The 20,504-nt window shown below is 42.0% G+C and overlaps 1 protein-coding gene across 1 annotated transcript in view; it reads left to right on the top strand.

The window, feature by feature from the left end:
• LOC138982270 (cell death abnormality protein 1-like) overlaps positions 1 to 20,504 on the top strand; it is a 29,700-nt gene that overhangs the window by 2,168 nt on the left and 7,028 nt on the right. The window contains exons 4-7 of the mRNA XM_070355514.1: positions 12,112 to 12,249; positions 12,887 to 12,991; positions 16,160 to 16,291; positions 17,301 to 17,409. Coding sequence (XP_070211615.1) covers positions 12,112 to 12,249; positions 12,887 to 12,991; positions 16,160 to 16,291; positions 17,301 to 17,409 — 484 coding nt within the window. The remainder of the gene's footprint in view (positions 1 to 12,111; positions 12,250 to 12,886; positions 12,992 to 16,159; positions 16,292 to 17,300; positions 17,410 to 20,504) is intronic.

The raw sequence follows: 20,504 nt of genomic DNA, 5'->3' as shown, positions 1-20,504 counted from the left end.
TTCAATAGTCCTGGTGAAGAACCCTACTGACACAATCAGGGGCTCCGTTTTTGACCAATAAGGTGAATTCATTTTAAATAGGTTCATGCATAAGTCAAGAAGAAAGCAGAGAGTAATAGACTGCAAGGCGTTTGGTTCTATCGTATCTTTAAGCGTAATTACACATTGTTCCAACTACCAGATCTGTTCATTATTACGAAGAAAACACATATCAAAACAATTGAGAGAAATGATCTCCTCTGAATCAAGTCTTATTTAAAAGATATGAGTCACTGAATGTATGATGTGTTCCTATCATTCATGTATTAGTTGCCTCCCTTGATTTTCAATCCACACACTTTGTCTTCCTAGTTTTCTGTTTTGCATTAATTTGAGGGGAACATCTTTTTTTCTCAGAATTGTTATTATTTATCTTTTTATTTGTCAGAATGTCTACAATAGCTAATTGTCTGGTTTAAGGGCTAGCAGTCAACTAAACACAGAACCACCATCAGGCACATAATGAAGTTTCTTTGCGAGAAAATAAGCTAGAAACAAAAAAGGTCCATGTGTGACAATATTTTTTTGGAAACAGCCTTTCTTTACCTTTCAGCGTGTAAGGACGGGTTTTCAAAGCACAACAGCAGCATCTGCTCGCCCTGTAGCACGTCGTGTAAAGACCGTAAATGCAATGGTGACACTGGCGACTGTACGCAAGGCAAGTAAACTATACTGGTTGTGTTGATGATCGCTGTAAATATTTTAAGGTTATATTTTGCTCAGGGGATTTTACTATAATAATAATAATAATAATGCAAACTTTTATAGCGCTATTCTAGAAAAATGTCTACTCTTAGCGCTTTACAATACATACATCGACCAAGCATACTATACACGCACAGGCAAAGAAACCGACCAAACATAACCAACAAACTATACATGCACAGGCAAAGAAAACGACCAAACATACAATACACGCACAGGCAAGGATAACGACCAAACATAAACAAACATACTATGACCAATCATAACCAACATACTATGCGCGCGCAGGCAAAGAGAACAATCAGCACATGTAATAATTACTGACAACTAATGATGCAGGCATACAATGACAATCCAATACACAGCCTAGGCACAAGAACCACATAAGGCTACTGTATAAAAACGTGTCAACAATACTATTTACACACACACAAACAGTGCTGACACAAAGCGCAGAAAATATATATACACGTTATTTTAGGCACTAGGTAGGGGGTGAGGTGGGGCGGGATGGGGTGGGTGGGGAGATGCTGGAGGGAAAATCACTTGCGCTGAAAGAGGTGTGTTTTGAGATTTGTCTTGAATGTAGTGAGAGAATCTGTGTGTCTGAGAGGCAGAGGTAATCTATTCCAGGTCACAGGGGCTTGATAGGCGAAGGACCTCTCGCCACATGTCTTTGTTTGCACTGTGGGGAGTCGGAAGAGTCGAGTGTCGGCGGCGGAGCGAAGCTGACGAGAGGGGGTGTAGAGATTGAGGAGTTCTGAGAAGTATTCTGGGGCAGAACCAGAAACGACGGCAAAAGAAAGAGAGGAGAGTTTGTATTCGATCCTTTTAGTGATAGGCAGCCAGTGTAGAGAGTGAAGAAGGGGTGTGGCGTGTTCATACTTGGAAGATTTGAAGACCAGGCGGGCAGCGTTATTTTGGATCCTTTGAAGTCTATCTAAAAGGTACTTAGGGAGACCGGCCAGAAGAGAATTGCAATAATCTATCTTTGAGAGGACTAAAGAACACACTAACGTTTTGGTTGCATCAGTGGTGAGGTAGTGACGGACTGAACTAATCTTGCGCAGCTCTAGATAGGCGGACTTGCAGATGTTAGAGATGTGTTTTTGGAAAGAGAGAGTTGGATCGAGAGTGACGCCAAGGCTGCGGACAGACGGAGAGAAAGAGATAGGTAGTTCGTTGACAGTGAGAGAGGCAGGAAGAGAAGGGTGATTGAGAAATTTCTTGGGACAGGCCAGCATAACTTCGGTTTTGTCACTATTTAACTGGAGTTTTTTTTAAAGACATCCAATCACTGAGGTCCGCAATGCAATCCTGTGTCCGAGATACCAGAACGTCAACTTCAGCAAGAGGGGCAGACTGATGAAGCTGTGTATCATCAGCGAAACTCTCGTGCGACAACGCATGGCGACTGATAACATCGGACACAGGGGAGGCATATAGAACGAAAAGTATGGGGCCAAGCACGGACCCTTGCGGGACACCGTACTGGAGAGCTGAAGGTTGAGATTTGATGCCGTTGACACAAACGGTCTGCGTCCGGTTAGTAAGGTACGAACGAACCCAGGAAAGGGCCAGATCATGAACACCAAAGGAGTGCTGAAGCCTGTGGAGCAGAATTTCGTGGTCTATCGTATCAAATGCGCTAGACAAGTCCAGTAGTGTTAGAATGGAGACCTGATTTTCGTCAAAGCCAAGAAGGATGTCGTTTACAATCTTCAGAAGTGCTGTCTCAGTACTATGGTTTTTCCTGTATGCAGACTGATGGGTGTTGAGAAGGTGGTTTTGCTCTAGATGAGTGAGAAGTTGTGAAAGGACAATTTTTTCAGTGATTTTTGAAAGGAATGACAAGTTCGAAACGGGCCTAAAGTTTTTCAAGGAATTCTTGTCAAGTGAAGGTTTTTTGATGAGGGGCCTAACTATTGCAGGTTTGAATTCATCTGGGAATGAGCCGGAAGTCAGAGAGTCGTTGATGACGTGAGTGAGATATGGAAGAAGGTCATCAATACAATCACACAGCAGAGAGGACGGAATGGGGTCAAGCTCGCACGTTTTCGGACTAGCGCCTAAACACACCTTTTTTACAAACTCGCTGGTGACAGGCTCAAAACGCTGCAGAGCTGGACCACAATACATCCTATCGGCAACCGGTGAAGGCGGGACAACAGCAGAATCAAGCTTCTCGCGAATCAGCGCGATCTTCGCAGTGAAAAAGTCAGCGAACTTCTGGGGAAGCTCATGTACAGAGAACATAGTGGGAAGAGGGGGACAAGTCACCTTGCCTAAGATGTCATTGGTGACACTAAACAGCTGTTTGACTGAGGTGCATGCGAGTATTTTGGATGAGAAGAATGCAGACTTGGCATGGTCGACTATCTAAATGCGTTGATTGTGCTCTGACCTAGTAAGTAGAATTGAATAAAAGCGGTAGAAGAATATTCTCAGAGTGCCAAAGGTGATTTGCTAAGTATTGAACTGAACCCAAAACACGTGGAGTAAGTTGTTGAAAATATATTCCTCATCTTAATTCTTCTGTGCACTCAATATCTGGCTTCCTTCTTATGTCCCTTGAACACAACCGAAAGTAAATAATATGTTAGTCATCAGAGCAACTTGTTGGTGTCACTATGGTCAACCTTGATAATGGGCCGAAGAAAACTAAATAATTCACAAAGTCTAACTTTATTCTGAATCAAATGCGCGATGTTTACTGTAGTTGTTAGCTGTAACAGGCTGTGTGGATGGCCCTTACCCAGACCTGCTCACTAGCAGGCTGTCAGACATGTCAGCACAGCGGGCGATGACATTGTGTTGTGTTCAAGGGCTGACATTGCATTATTATATTATGTTTTATCGGATCATAGGCAGAATAGGATAATTTAGAATCATTTTTCGAGTTGATAAGTATATATAGTACTAAGTGTAATTGTATGATAGTGGTAGAAAGACAATTTAAGTGCCAGAGTTGATTTTGTAAATATTGAACTGAACCGAAAGCACGTGGAGTTTGGTGTTGTAATTATAAATATTCTTTATCATTGCTGGTCCATACAAATAGGATCCCATGTCTGAAATAGGGTGGTGTAAGACTATCCACTGGAAGTCCCTGATTCCCTGTAGTGCCTATCCGAACAATTATTTTGCTCGATAACTCTTAACATTACAGGTTACTGGTCAAGCTTGAATGCACAAGTTTGATATTTATACTTTCGCCAGGGTGTTTCGACTGTGACAGGGAGACTACTGCGTCACCCTTTACAGCAGACTCTGCGGTTGTCTGCCGTTGAAGAGAGCGAGATATGTATAGCTCGTGTGTATCTTCTTCGTCACTGACACCTGTGAATTGTAGAGTTCTGTGTATGACAGCGTTTGGCTGCTGCTGTATCTTTGTATGTTCTTCCCTCCTGTTGGTATGGACTTGCCTCCAAAGGTGATTGTTGTGCTTTTCGCACTCGGTTACAAGACTGTGGACGTAATATCGATTGTTGGTTTTATAAACGTGGAAGAAACCGGAACCATGCGTCTTTGTTATTGCCGATATGCTTTTGGATATCGGCAAAAATGCCCAACTTCCGTAGCGTTATGTTTTGATGATCGGATAAGGGATGTGCAAGACCATCCAATCTCAGCCCCAGAATTCCCCCACGTGTCCATCAGAATAGCTATATATACTTATGTCCGTCCTAGTGTGTTGTTCCGAGACAGAGATGTCAGTTGGATCTGGACTCAAAATATATATTGGTCAAAATGGCCTGGTCGCAAACAAATTAGTTGTTCAAAAATGCATCCCACCGGCTTCCTAAATGCGACCGCCCTTAGGTCAGAACAATGCATCATATCATAAAAAACATACTTACATGAACGAAGACCGAGGCCTTATAACAACACACGTTATGGATGGCTCACCTGTCTGGGGCTGTATCCCAGGTAAGAGTGGTTTAATTGTGTTCAACGTGTGCTTTGCTTGTATTTTATCCGCCCTGATTTTGTAAACCAGACTTTGTTGAGCAAGACTTTCCTCAACTGAATGAACCAACCAAGCTTGTTTTCGTCAGTATTAATTACATTCTCTGAAAATCATGCACACGATTGAGGAAGCATTGGAACTCAAAGGTGAATTGAAAAAAATACACTGTGAAAGTCCGCTCCCATCGTTGTTCCCGTACAGGCAGACTGATAGCAGTTAAACTTTGCCAACACATTATTGCGACACATTTCGCACCAAAATTAAAGCATCAATTCCGCGTCATATCATCCAAACTGTATATGCCAGTTAATGCTGTTTTCTTGACTATCTGTATCACCTTTCGGATTAAAGCTTACTTTTACAGGGAACACGTGACAGCCGCTCGAAAAAGCTAGGGTATCATTACAAAAGACAGGACAAAAACGGAAGGGACCAATAAGAAATCGACGAAAAATCACAATAGGCAAAACTGTGCAACTTTTACATGCGAGAAGAATGTAATCAAATCAATTATCTACCCAGAGCATGTTGTTTGGTTTACATAGATTACGTGTTCCGTTTGCTATGCACTTCCTGCTGATGCAGGTGTCGATCGCAGTAGTGGGGGACCATTTGGTGTCCCAAAGTGTCCCCCGGGGCCATTTCATTTGGGGGGTCAGAACGGGGTGTTACATGATCCGTATTGTTCTTGACGTTGTCGTTCTTGTTGTTGTGGTAGTAGTTTCTGCAGCAGCAGTACTAAGTGGTAATATGCGTAGTAGAAAGAAATAGACGTTTGACAGAGTGAAAAAGTTTCACGGCAGCTGCAAAAACAGTAGAAAGAACAGCGGCATTTAATCCATATTAATAGCATAGATTGTGTTTCTTATAATGTCAATGTTAACCGCTTAGCAGTATATTTCGATTCCAAGAGACAAGATGAGCACACTGTCTTCCTGAACTTCTACATATGAAACGGCTTTTGATCAGCTAACAGTTTAACCCCAGCAATAAAGACAACTGCAGATGGGTTGGAGTTGGCTCCCTTTATAAGTATTCTTTTAGATTGTGTTTTTGAACGTTGTTTGTTGACACAGGCTGTGTGGATGGTCGTCACGGGGCCACGTGCAACACGACGTGCTCACCAGCAGGCTGTCAGACATGTCATCAGCACAGCGGTCAATGCACAGCCTGCAGGCCTCTCTACAACCTGGATCATACTTCTCAATGCAAAGGTACACACACAACGCAATATTCGTTAATTTCAGGGCAATTTTGCATCTTATTCAATAGTCCTGGTGAAGAACCCTACTGACACAATCAGGGGCTCAGTTTTTGACCAAAATAGGTTCATGCACAAGTCAAGAAGAAAGCAGAGAGTTAAAGGCTGCAAGGCGTTTGGTTCTATCGTATCTTTAAGCGTAAATACACATTGTTCCAACTACCAGATCTGTTCATTATTACGAAGAAAACACATATCAAAACAATTTAGAGAAATGATCTCCTCTGAATCAAGTCTTATTTAAAAGATATGAGTCACTGAATGTAAGATGTTTTCCCATCATTCATGTATTAGTTGCCTCCCTTGATTTTCATTCCACACAGTTTGTCTTCCTAGTTTTCTGTTTTGCATTAATTTGAGGGGAACATCTTTTTTTCTCAGAATTGTTATTATTTATTTTTTTATTTGTCAGAATGTCTACAATAGCTAATTGGCTGGTTTAAGGGCTAGCAGTCAACTAAACACAGAACTACCATCAGGCACATAATGAAGTTTCTTTGCGAGAAAATAAGCTACAAACAAAAAAGGTCCATATTTGACAATAGTTGTTTGGAAATAGCCTTTCTTTACCTTTCAGCGTGTAAGGACGGGTTCTCAAAGCACAACAGCAGCATCTGCTCACCCTGTAGCACGTCGTGTAAAGACCGTAAATGCAATGGTGACACTGGCGACTGCACTCAAGGCAAGTAAACTATACTGGTTTTGTTGATGATCGCTCTAAATATTTCAAGGTTATATTTTGCTAAGGGGATTTTACTATCTAAATGCGTTGATTGTTCTCTGACCTAGTAAGTAGAATTGAATAAAAGCGGTAGAAGAATATTCTCCGAGTGCCAAAGGTGATTTGCTAAGTATTGAACTGAACCCAAAACACATGGAGTAAGTTGTTGAAAATATATTCATCATCTTAATTCTTCTGTGCACTCAATATCTGGCTTCCTTCTTATGTCCCTTGAACACAGCCGAAAGTAAATAATATGTTAGTCATCAGAGCAACTTGTTGGTGTCCCTATGGTCAACCTTGATAATGGGCCGAAGAAAACTAAATAATTCACAAAGTCTAACTTTGTTCTGAATCAAATGCGCGATGTTTACTGTAGTTGTTAGCTGTAACAGGCTGTGTGGATGGCCCTTACGCAGATCTGCTCACTAGCAGGCTGTCAAACATGTCAGCACAGCGGGGGTTGATATTGTGTTGTGTTCAAGGGCTGACATTGCATTATTATATTATGTTTTGTCGGATCATAGGCAGAATAGGATAATTTAGAATCATTTTTCGAGTTGATAAGTATATATAGTACTAAGTGTAATTGTATGATAGTGGTAGAAAGACAATTTAAGTGCCAGAGTTGATTTTGTTAATATTGAACTGAACCGAAAGCACGTGGAGTTTAGTGTTGTAATTATAAATATTCTTTATCATTGATAGTCCATACAAATAGGGTCCCATGTCTGAAATAGGGTGGTGTAAGACTATCCACTGGAAGTCCCTGATTCCCTGTAGTGCCTATCCGAACAATTAATTTGCTCGATAACTCTTAACATTATGCTAATTACAGGTTACTGGTCAAGCTTGAATGCACAAGTTTGATATTTATACTTTCGCCAGGGTGTTTCGACTGTGACAGGGAGACTACTGCGTCACCCTTTACAGCAGACTCTGCGGTTGTCTGCCGTTGAAGAGAGCGAGATATGTATAGCTCGTGTGTATCTTCTACGTCACTGACACCTGTCAATTGTAGAGTTCTGTGTATGACAGCGTCCGGCTGCTGCTGTATCTTTGTATGTTCTTCCCTCCTGTTGGTATGGACTTGCCTCCTGTTGGTATGGCTTTGCCTCCTGTTGGTATGGACTTGCCTCCTGTTGGTATGGACTTGCCTCCTGTTGGTATGGACTTGCCTCCTGTTGGTATGGACTTGCCTCCTGTTGGTATGGCTTTGCCTCCTGTTGGTATGGACTTGCCTCCTGTTGGTATGGCTTTGCCTCCTGTTGGTATGGCTTTGCCTCCTGTTGGTATGGACTTGCCTCCTGTTGGTATGGCTTTGCCTCCTGTTGGTATGGACTTGCCTCCTGTTGGTATGTTCTTCCCTCCTGTTGGTATGGACTTGCCTCCTGTTGGTATGGCTTTGCCTCCTGTTGGTATGGCTTTGCCTCCTGTTGGTATGGACTTGCCTCCTGTTGGTATGGACTTGCCTCCTGTTGGTATGGCTTTGCCTCCTGTTGGTATGTTCTTCCCTCCTGTTGGTATGGACTTGCCTCCTGTTGGTATGGACTTGCCTCCTGTTGGTATGGCTTTGCCTCCTGTTGGTATGGCTTTGCCTCCTGTTGGTATGGACTTGCCTCCTGTTGGTATGGACTTGCCTCCTGTTGGTATGGACTTGCCTCCTGTTGGTATGGACTTGCCTCCTGTTGGTATGGACTTGCCTCCTGTTGGTATGGACTTGCCTCCTGTTGGTATGGACTTGCCTCCTGTTGGTATGGACTTGCCTCCTGTTGGTATGGACTTGCCTCCTGTTGGTATGGACTTGCCTCCTGTTGGTATGGACTTGCCTCCTGTTGGTATGGACTTGCCTCCTGTTGGTATGGACTTGCCTCCTGTTGGTATGGACTTGCCTCCTGTTGGTATGGACTTGCCTCCTGTTGGTATGGACTTGCCTCCTGTTGGTATGGACTTGCCTCCTGTTGGTATGGACTTGCCTCCTGTTGGTATGGACTTGCCTCCTGTTGGTATGGCTTTGCCTCCTGTTGGTATGTTCTTCCCTCCTGTTGGTATGGACTTGCCTCCTGTTGGTATGGACTTGCCTCCTGTTGGTATGGACTTGCCTCCTGTTGGTATGGACTTGCCTCCTGTTGGTATGGACTTGCCTCCTGTTGGTATGGACTTGCCTCCTGTTGGTATGGACTTGCCTCCTGTTGGTATGGACTTGCCTCCTGTTGGTATGGACTTGCCTCCTGTTGGTATGGACTTGCCTCCTGTTGGTATGGCTTTGCCTCCTGTTGGTATGGACTTGCCTCCTGTTGGTATGGCTTTGCCTCCAAAGGTGATTGTTGTGCTTTTCGCTCTCGGTTACAAGACTGTGGACGTTATATCGATTGTTGGCTTTATACACGTGGAAGAAACCGGAACCATGCGTCTTTGTTATTGACGATATGCTTGGATATCGGCAAAAATGGCCAACTTCCGTAGCGTTATGCTTTGATGATCGGATAAGGGATGTGTAAGACCATCCAATCACAGGCCCCGAATTCCCCCACGTGTCCATCAGAATAGCTAAATACACTTAGGCCTATGTCCGTCCTAGTGTGTTGTTCAGAGACAGAGATGTCAGTTGGATCTGGATTCAAAATATATATTGGTCAAAATGTCCTGGTCGCAAACAAATTAGTTGTGGTGAGATATGTGCGCGTAATAAATATTCGTATTATTATTTAAGTTATTGAGACATCCCAGTGCACTAAGGGATTTATAGAGCAAATCGAGAAAATTCATTATTGAACAAAGCGCATAGCGCTGAGTTCAATAATTATTTTCGAGATTTGCTCTATAAATCCCTTAGTGCACTGGGATTGTTTCAATAACGATATTGTCAGTACCGCCAGAGAAAAAAGAAGATTCAAAACGCACATTTTGCAACGCGCATTTGGATAGGCGTAACTGTGTGGTCAGGTTTGTGTCACTGGATCTACTTTTGTGTGGGCTGTCTCAAGTGTGTCGTGCTTTCGTCACACGCAAACTCTTGTTTTAATTTCTGTTGGTAAATTCCAGTGTAGCGTTAAGCTAAAAAGTGATGATCTTTCATAGAGACCTCATTTAAACTCAGAGAAAGGACTGTGCTCATAGTTATTTGCGATTCGAAACCTTCATCGAGCTTCGACAGATTGACTGTGCAGAGTTTTGCCCCTTGCCACGGTCGACGGAAAGTACATTTTCAAAATAAATGTGGCATGTTTCTCGTGTGGTATCTTCACTCATCGGGGAGTCTGGTACTAAATATGAACGGTAAGAATGCTCTGAACCCTACACGTATTATATCCCCATCGTTTTTTCGTTCACATTTGCCCAACAAGTTAATTTGCTGAGCGGGGTTAATGTCGTCTGCTACTGCTAGGCTACCTGGGCAATCGAACCACTGCAGTCTGCACTGAGTCACTGACTGAGTCTGCACGCATGACGCAGGCTGGTAATAAGTCTTACTATATGGTAAGAACGTTCTGAACCTTACACGTTTTCGATTACGATTGTTCTTGCCTTGAAATAATAATTCGGAAACCATTCATTTACTGAACTGATGTAGTCGTATTTCTGTGTAGTCTGCTACAGAGTCGATCGAGTCAGTCTTCCAAACTGGTCTAGCTGGTACGTTATCGGAATAACACTTGTGTTTTCTGTTAGCCGCTGGGAGTTGTATACTAACTCATCATTTGGTAATGTGGATGATAAGCTACATGCCACTAACACGGCATATGAGAAGAATCTATGCAAGTCGGCGAAAATTAGATGAAACACAGCGGCTTCTATTTTTAGATCACTGGCACTGGCACAGGCACATGCAATCTGTCAGAAAAAAACCCACTTCTGCTTTAATTGAGAAGCAGGGAATTTATGGTCATTTGGTATTGTGGAGATTATAAGATACATGTCATTAATTAATTCTGAGGATAGGCACAGTCTCGCTTAGGCAAAGGGCGGAAGAATACGCTCTGTGGAAAAGTTAGCGCACTCCAAGAGTGCGCTAACAGATTTAAGCGCATCGCCATTAGCCAATCAACTGGTTCACATCAGTCATGTGACACCAGTACTTACTGACAATTATTATTATTATTATTATTATTATTATTATTATTATTATTATTATTATTATTATTATTATTATTATTATTATTATTATTAAAAATACATCCCACCGGCTTCCTAAATGCGACCGCCCTTAGGTCAGAACAATGCATCATATCATAAAAAAACATACTTACATGAGCGAAGACCGAGGCCTTATAACAACACAGGTTATGGACGGCTCACCTGTCAAGGGCTGTATCCCAGGTAAGAGTGGTTTGTGTTCAACGTGTGCTTTGCTTGTATTTTATCCGCCCTGATTTTGTAAACCAAACTTTCTTGAGCAAGACTTTCCCCAACTGAATGAACCAACCAAGCTTGTTTTCGTCAGTATTAATTACATTCTCTGAAAATCATGCACACGATTGAGGAAGCATTGGAATTCAAAGGTGAATTGAAAAATACACTGTGAAAGTCCGCCCCCGTCGTTGTTCCCGTACAGGCAGACTGATAGCATTTAAACTTTGCCAACACATTATTGCGACACATTTCGCACCAACATTAAAGCACTAATTCACGTGTCATTTCATTCAAACTGTCTATGCCAGTTAAGGCGGTTTACTTGACTATCTGGATCACCGTTCGGATTAAAGCTTACTTTTACAAGGAACACGTGACAGCCGCTCGAAAAGGCTAGGGTATCATTACAAAAGACAGGACAAAAACGGACAAATAAGAAATCGACGAAAAATCACAATAGGCAAAACTGTGCAACTTTTACATGCGAGAAGAATGTAATCAAATCAATTATCTACCCAGAGCATGTTGTTTGGTTTACATAGATTACGTGTTCCGTTTGCTATGCACTTCCTGCTGATGCAGGTGTCGATCGCAGTTGTGGGGGACCAGTTGGTGTCCCAAAGTGTCCCCCGGGGCCATTTCATTTGGGGGGTCAGAACGAGGTGTTACATTAATCCGTATTGTTCTTGACGTTGTCGTTCTTGTTGTTGTGGTAGTAGTCTTTGAAGCAGCAGTACTAAGTGGTAATATGCGTAGTAGAAAGAAATAGAAGTTTGACAGAGTGAAAAAAGTTTCACTGCAGCTGCAAAAACAGTAGTAAGAACAGCGGCATTTAATCCATATTAATAGCATAGATTGTGTTTCTTAGAATTTCAATGTTAACCGCTCAGCAGTATATTTCGATTCCAAGAGACAAGATGAGCACACTGTCTTCCTGCACTTCTTCATATGAAACGGCTTTTGATCAGCTAACAGTTTAACCCCAGCAATAAAGACAACTGCAGTAGGTTTGGAGTTGGCTCCCTTTCAGATTGTGTTTTTGAACGTTGTTTGCTGTGACAGGTTGTGTGGATGGTCGTCACGGGGCCACGTGCAACACGACGTGCTCACCAGCAGGCTGTCAGACATGTCATCAGCACAACGGAAACTGCACAGCCTGCAGGCCTCTCTACAACCTGGATCATACTTCTCAATGCAAAGGTACACACACAACGCAATATTCGTTAATTTCAGGGCAAGGTTGCATCTTTTCCATAGTCCTGGTGAAGAACCACACTGACACAATCAGGAGATCAGTATTTGACCATTAAGATGAATTCATTGTAGTTAGGTTCATGCACAAGAAATAAGAGAGTAATAGGCTGCAAGGCGTTCGGTTCTATCGTTTCTTTAAACGTAAACTACCAGATCTGTTCATTATTATAAAGAAAACACATATCAAAACAATTTAGAAAAATGATCTCCTCTGAATCAAGTCTTATTTAAAAGATATGCGTCACTGAATGTATGTTTTTCTATCACCCATCTCTTAGATGCCTCCTTTGATTTTCATTCCACACACTTTGTCTTCCTAGTTTTCTGTTTTGCATTGATTTGAGGGGAACATCTTTTATCTCAGAATGTTTTAATGTTTTTTATTTGTATTTGTCTGAATGTCTACGATACCTAATTAGCTGGTTTAAGGGCTAGCAGTCAACTAAACACAGAACCACCATCAGGCACATAATGAAGTTTCTTTGCGAGAAAATAAGCTAGAAACAAAAAAGGTCCATATTTGGGGCCCAGTCCCTAATCATTGACAATATTTGTTTGGAAACAGCCTTTCTTTACCTTTCAGAGTGTAAGGACGGTTTCTCAAAGCACAACAGCAGCATCTGCTCACCCTGTAGCGTGTCGTGTAAGGACCGTCTTTGTCATGGTGATACTGGCGACTGCGTGCAAGGTAAGTTAACTATACTGGTTTTGTTGAGGATCGCTGTAAATATTTCAAGTTTATATTTTGCTAAGGGGATTTTACTATCTAAATGCGTTGATTGTGCCCAGTAAGTAGAATTGAACAAAAGCGGTAGAAGAATATTCTCCGAGTGCCAAAGGTGAGTTGCTAAGTATTGAACTGAACCCAAAACACGTGGAGTAAGTTGTTGAACATATATCCCTCATCTTATCTCTTCTGTGCACTCAATATCTGGCTTCCTTCTTATGTCCCTTGAACACAACCGAAAGTAAATAATATGTTAGTCATCAGAGCAACTTGTTGGTGTCACCTTGATAATGGGCCGAAGAAAACTAAAACATTCACAAAGTCTAACTTTTTTCTGAATCAAATGCGCGATGTTTACTGTAGTTGTTAGCTGTAACAGGCTGTGTGGATGGCCCTTACTCAGATCTGCTCACTAGCAGGCTGTCATACATGTCAGCACAGCGGGCGATGACATTGTGTTGTGTTCAAGGGCTGACATTGCATTATTATATTATGTTTCGTCGGATCATAGGCAGAATAGGATAATTTAGAATCATTTTTCGAGTTGGTAAGTATATATAGTACTAAGTGTAATTGTATGATAGTGGTAGAAAGACATTTTAAGTGCCAGAGTTGATTTTTTTATATTGAACTGAACCGAAAGCACGTGTAGTTTGGTGTTGTAATAATAATTGTCCTACATACGTGAGAGAGACACTCGTGAGATAATAATCGTTCAAATCACACGTGTGTATACATGTATCATATAAATGAGGTCATGTCAAGCAAGTCTGGCAGGGACCTGTTTTTCCACTGCTTATGATGTCAAAGTCACCAAGACAAACGTCATTATAGAAAACAAAAATTGCGCTCCCTAATTACCCTCGATGAATTTTTAGAACTAACACGGCACGCCACACTTTCAGAGTGACGTTTTTTGCTTTGACGTAATAGATTGTACGAGGCTTTAGAAGAGATCGAGGTTCCAAAACAAGCGTCTTCAAGTTAGCTGCCTCGACTGCAGGACATTTTCAGTAAAATACACGTAAGTACAGTATGTAGGATAAACAGAATACTGCATGGCTTGCTGTGTAGTACCAGATTTACACTCGTTGCTTTTTCAAATAGTGAACAGCTCGCTTTCGCTCGCAGTTCAATGTTAAAAAAACAAACTCGTGTAAATCTGGTACGAGACTGAAGCAAGCTATGTAGTATTCTCTATTTATTCTTTATCATTGCTAGTCCGTACAAATCCCCATGTCTGAAATAGGGTGGTGTAAGACTATCCACTGGAAGTCCCTGAATCCCCGTAGTGCCTATCCGAACAATTATTTTGCTCGATAACTCTTTTTTAATTTTTAATTCTAATCAATCAATAAACACGTGATAACAAACATGGTAACTGTGTGTTTTCTGTTTGTCCACATACTTTCTCATTTACATGCTTTACCTTAAATCAGAGACAATAAACAATTTGTTTCTGATTAATAATACGTCAGACTAACGAAATCTCAAAACAACATGATTTCCAAACATAATTTCCAGTGTCAATCGTGAATCGTTTTTTTAAATGCTTACGCACATCTTTGCGATTAAAATAATATGATTAATCTTCTTCATATTTTTGCTGTTACTTAATACCAAAAAGCACATCTGTAACATTCAACCTAATTCTTTCGCCAATGTTTACTAATATGTACATTTTAATATATTTCCAAAACCTGAGCACGGTTGGGCATTCAAAGAAAAAATGCTCCAATACATCAAGTTCATCCTCACAATATGTACAGTTTTTATCAGCCTTCACTTTCATTTTACACAATAAAATATTAGTTGGATAAATGTTTTGCAATATTTTCCAATGCAGTACACGTAATCGAACTTCACTAGTGACAGTGGCTGCTAAGTTCCAATTCTTTTCATCAATTTCAATTCCTAACTTTCTTCTCCAAAATCCTTCTGAACAGGGTGGGCTGTATTTTTTTCCTACGAGAATCTTTCGAATTTATTTTATTGATCTCACTTTTTTTCCACAAAAGGTCGGAGTGTCACAGACTGAACCCTTTACATCGTCTATAGCTACATTTCTTAAAAGGAGATGTACAGCTGTACGAACAACATTGTACTCAAGCAATCTATTTGCAGTGTAGCCAGTTCTTTCACACACTTCTTCATAGGTAGCAAAACGTCCATTCTCACACACATCGCTCACATACATTATACCACTTTTAATCCAATCTGCAAAAAAAAGAGTGGGTTATCTTGACAAATTATATATGTGTTGTTCCACAACAAACCCGATACAGAATTACCATTATCGACTTGATTATTATCAAGCCATGCCTTTAACACAGCGGACCAAAATTCCGATTTAATACTGTCCAATCCTTTAAATGTTTTGCTGTTAATGTTCGCAAAAAAACCCATTCAAAGCGACTCCCAAAACGGACAAACAGTGCTTTTGGGAGCCATGACCATTTCTGGTCTTCATTAGACAGAGTTAGGTTCACAATCTAGCTTAACAAAAAGGAACACTGCATCTGTCGCAAATCAATCATATTCAATCCACCTTGCTTAACTTCGTTACATAAAACAGTTCTTTTCACCTTTTCAAATGCCTTTCTGTTGCAGTCTTTTTTGCGCCACACGAAGCGAAACATTAACCTATCAATTTCAGTTAGAACGTCGTCTGGTGCAATCAGCGCCTGCATTATATAGACACAATGTGGCAGAATGAACGTTTTAAATACACAGACTTTAACTCTTAACATTATGCTCATTACAGGTTACTGGTCAAGCACAATGCAAAAGTTTGATATTTATACTTTCGCCAGGGTGTTTCTACTGTGACAGGGAGACTACTGCGTCACCCTTTACAGCAGACTCTGCGGTTGTCTGCCGTTGAAGAGAGCGAGATATGGATAGCTCGTGTGTATCTTCTACGTCACTGACACCTGTCAATTGTAGAGTTCTGTGTATGATAGCGTCCGGCTGCTGCTGTATTTTTGTATGTTCTTCCCTCCTGTTGGTATGGACTTGCCTCCTGTTGGTATGGACTTGCCTCCAAAGGTAATTGTTGTGCTTTTCGCACTCGGTTACAAGACTGTGGACGTAATATCGATTGTTGGCTTTTAACTGTCTTATTGCCAGGTTGCAGACCAGGCTACCACGGACAGCAGTGTGAGGAGTTGTGTTCTACCATAGCTGACCAGTGCGTGCAGTGTAATCAGAGTGGAGAGTGCACAGCCTGCAGCGGTCACTTCCAACCCCCACAGTGTACAGGTAACTCTACTGCTTTGCCGTGGTTGTTTACCAATAACTTTTCCTGAAGCATCTTGATAGTTGATATAAATAATGGATGTTGTATTTTAACTTCAAATATGGACAGACATGCTGGCTTTTCCAACATATTATTGGCAGATTACGTCTGCCTTGAACTTGTTTAATGTTGTGTTATTGCTTGGGAATACACTCCTGACTGTGGTCGAAACATGATACGACTAGACAGCAGTTGCACGGCAGTTTATCCTGTATGAAACTCAACATGTACAACAAACATACAAACCAACAAGACCAGAAGATAGCGCCGAGCTCTCGTCTTCATTACACGTGTTGTTTCAGCCTGCAGAGAGGGATTCTACCTCAAGACTGAATTGAAGGCGCTGATCACTGCACAGAGTGCACATGGAAATGACACAACAACACCTTCTGTAATAACATGACAGGTGCTTGTGACAGGTGTCCGTCCGGTCGGGAGGGCCCGAGGTGTTTGCAGCTTGAGTTAATTTTTGAGATTCAAACACCTGCGGTTGCACACACGCACACACACACACACATACACACACACACACACACACACACACACACACACACACACACACACGCACGGACGCACACACACACACACATACACACACACGCACACACACGCGCACACACACACACACACACACACACACACACACACACACACACACACACACAAACACGCGCGCATTTACAATACACACTCTGATGTACGGTAAACGAACCACAAGCAAAACCATTATACGCAAACAGATCCACATTTAAAGAAGCAAAACCAACTATCAGAAGCTAAAACTCGTATCTTGTTCATCCACTTGCAAGACCAAGCAACTGCTTTAAATTCCAGTAAATGTTAAGTGTAGTATTTTTCAAAAGTTTCTTTCATTAGCTTGTCTTAGGTTCTTCATGCAGCTTAAGTCAGTTTGTTATTTGTTTGCTTTCCTACTTCGTGCATGGAAATGTATGATGTTTGATTTGTATTCAGGTATGAAAGACGAAAGCTCGCAGCAGTCTTCTGTTCCTGTTGGTAGTGCCATCCTGGGTGCTGGACTGATGCTGACCGTTGCTCTCCTCTCTGTCCTCGTGTTCCTCTGGTCAGTCATAGATTTAATGACATCGACTAGACAATCCAAGATGTCTCTTATTGACTATCTCTTCCGCACGAGAAGCAACGTTCCAGTATACGTCATAATGCAACATTTTGCGTCATGTAGAAATTGTGTGTCTCCTTCTCCATGTCTCCCAAGAGCTGACCAAAACAACAAGTTCAAAATATTTGTTTTTCTCCGTTAATTCTTCAAATCAGCAGCAGCTAATTACTTGTAAGGTCAGCACCAGACTGTACATGTAGCGGTTCCATACAGTACTAAGTACACTCTTTTACTGAAATTTATGTTCCATGTATCGGTAAACGCGTCATTGTTGATTTCCAGATAAGGTAAACGGTGGTGTATGGCTTTGTAAAATAAATAGCTAAACCATGTTGTAATTTTCTGAGCATGCGCTTTGGAGAGCTAAACCATGTTGTAATTTTCTGAGCATGTGCACGTGCTGTGAACATTCACTTAACCATTATATTTAGTTGCGAAACAAATGGTGCCCCAAACAAAAGGAGATTTTTAACCGGTTCAATACAGAATCTCCAGTCCCACCGCATGAGAATGTTCCCATACAATAAGTATAACCGTGTGCCCCCTGTTTTATACAAATACAAGTAACAAATTTAAACAAGTTAAACACATGCTTAAACAGTTTTTCTTCTGTATTCTATACTGTTCAAAAAAGAAACGCATAGTTGCTACTTGCCAAATTTGTTTTATTTTTCGAAAAAATTTACAGAAAATCCAATATTTAGATTATTTGTTTGAAATTTGGTATGGACACAGTTGAATGCACACACAGTTCATTTGCATCTTCAAATCAATCAGTCAATCAATACGATTGGGTGCCGAGGCTGTCAAGTCAGTAGGGGGTGTGACTGCCTTGATCAGCAACAACTGCCCGGCACCTTCTGGGCATGGACTGGATCAGATGCCGGATATCTTGCTGTGGGATGGTGTCCCGCTCCTCCTGAAGTGCCTGCAATAGATCGCGGTGATTTGCCGGCGCTTCTTCTCGCCTGCGCACACGTCTGTCCAATTCATCCCAGAGGTGTTCTATCGGGTTCATGTCTGGCGACATGGATGGCCAGGGAAGCACCTGGACATGGTGGTCGGTGAGGAACTGGGTGGTGAGTCGTGCTGTGTGCGGGCGAGCGTTGTCCTGCTGGAATATGGCATCCTGGTCAGCCAGAAGAGGAAGGGCGTGTGGGCGCAGAATTTCCTCCACGTATCGCTGGGCAGTTATGCGCCCTTGGACGTGCACCAGGGTGCTCCTTCCAGCGGTATTGATCGCCCCCCAGACCATGACGCCTCCACCACCATGAACGGGTGCCTCATCCACACAGTTGGGCGCGTAACGTTCGTTTACTCTCCGGTAGACCCTCCTCCGACCATCATGTCGCTGGAGCAGGAAGTAGGACTCGTCGCTGAACCACACGTGTCTCCAGTGATTCCGGACGGTCCAGCGAAGGTGCTGGTTGCCCCACTGCACTCGGTTCTGGCGATGGCGGCGGGTGAGGACAGCTCCTCTGTGAGGTCTGCGAGCTCTCAAACCAGCTTCATGCAGGCGGTTCCGCACGGTCTGGTCCGATAATCGGTGTGGCCCGGGGAGAGCCTGGACAGAAGATGAGGCCGACAGGAAACGATTCCGGAGGTGGCGGAGCCGTATGAAGCGGTCGTGAGCAGCAGTTGTCGCCCTTGGTCTTCCCGCTCGTGGCAAGTCAGCAACGGAGCCAGTGGCTTGAAACCTGACCCACAGTCTACTGATGGTGCTCTGGGACACGTGGAAGTGCCTGGCGATTGCACTTTGACTTTGGCCTGCTTGTAAACGACCCAATGCAATTTGGCGGTCTTCTCTGCTCAATCGGGCCATCTTTCGTCGCTGAATTGTCGTCTGATTTCTTTGTGGCGAACAATCCGCTTTTATGTGTTTTGGAAGACATGGTGAGAGCTCAATATTCCCCGAGTTTCACGAGATTACACTGAAGCATGACGAGTGGTCATGCCAAATGAGCAATTTTGACATTGTAGCCACTAATAACGCATGCGTCACGTGCAGAGCTCACTTGTGGCAATGGACGAAAGGTCGACGACCAGATAAACATTTTCTGCAGTTTGGTGGATATCCTTGTAGCCATATAACTAAATTAACCAAATATTACAAGCTATGCGTTTCTTTTTTTGAACAGTATATATGATGAAGGGGAAACGCTGGGCATTTGTGGGGAGGGGTTTTACAATCAACCAAAACTGTTTCTCACAACCAAACATTCTAATTGGTAACTAAACAAAGGAAATTACATACACACTTAAACAAGTCATAACGCAAACAAATCTAAAGGAAAAACCTGAGGAAAAACTCCGTTGCACATGCCGCTGCCCTGAAACATAAAGAGCGCACGCCGTAAGCATATGCACACCACCTCGAACATTACCACATAACCTAGTCTAAACACTATTGTTAAACAAAACAACATTAATACTTTTTTAACAATACACAAAACAAAGTATTCTTAAAACAAATCACTTTTAAAATAAACATACAGTCAACACAATACCTGTCTATCTCAAACAGTCAAAACACACTTCCAACAAGTATGACACAAAACAACATATCATCTTTACCAACAAGTATGGCACAAAACAGCATATCATCTTTACCAACAAGTATGGCACAAAACTGCATATCATCTTTACCAACAAGTACGGCACAAAACAGCATATCATCTTTACCAACAAGTACGGCACAAAACAGCATATCATCTTTATAAACAAGTATGACACAAAACAACATATCATCTTTACCAACAAGTATGGCACAAAACAGCATATCATGTTTACCAACAAGTATGGCACAAAACTGCATATCATCTTTACCAACAAGTACGGCACAAAACAGCATATCATCTTTACCAACAAGTACGGCACAAAACAGCATATCATCTTTACCAACAAGTATGACACAAAACAACATATCATCTTTACCAACAAGTATGACACAAAACAACATATCAATTTTACCAACAAGTATCACACAAAACAACATGGCATCTTTACCAACAAGTATGACACAAAACAGCATATCATTT

This window comes from Littorina saxatilis, linkage group LG12 (assembly GCF_037325665.1).
Source record: "Littorina saxatilis isolate snail1 linkage group LG12, US_GU_Lsax_2.0, whole genome shotgun sequence".
In the NCBI taxonomy this organism is placed as follows: Eukaryota; Metazoa; Mollusca; class Gastropoda; order Littorinimorpha; family Littorinidae; genus Littorina; species Littorina saxatilis.
The sequence above is the reverse complement of the archived record's forward strand: the minus strand, read 5'-3'. Positions and strand labels throughout refer to the sequence as shown.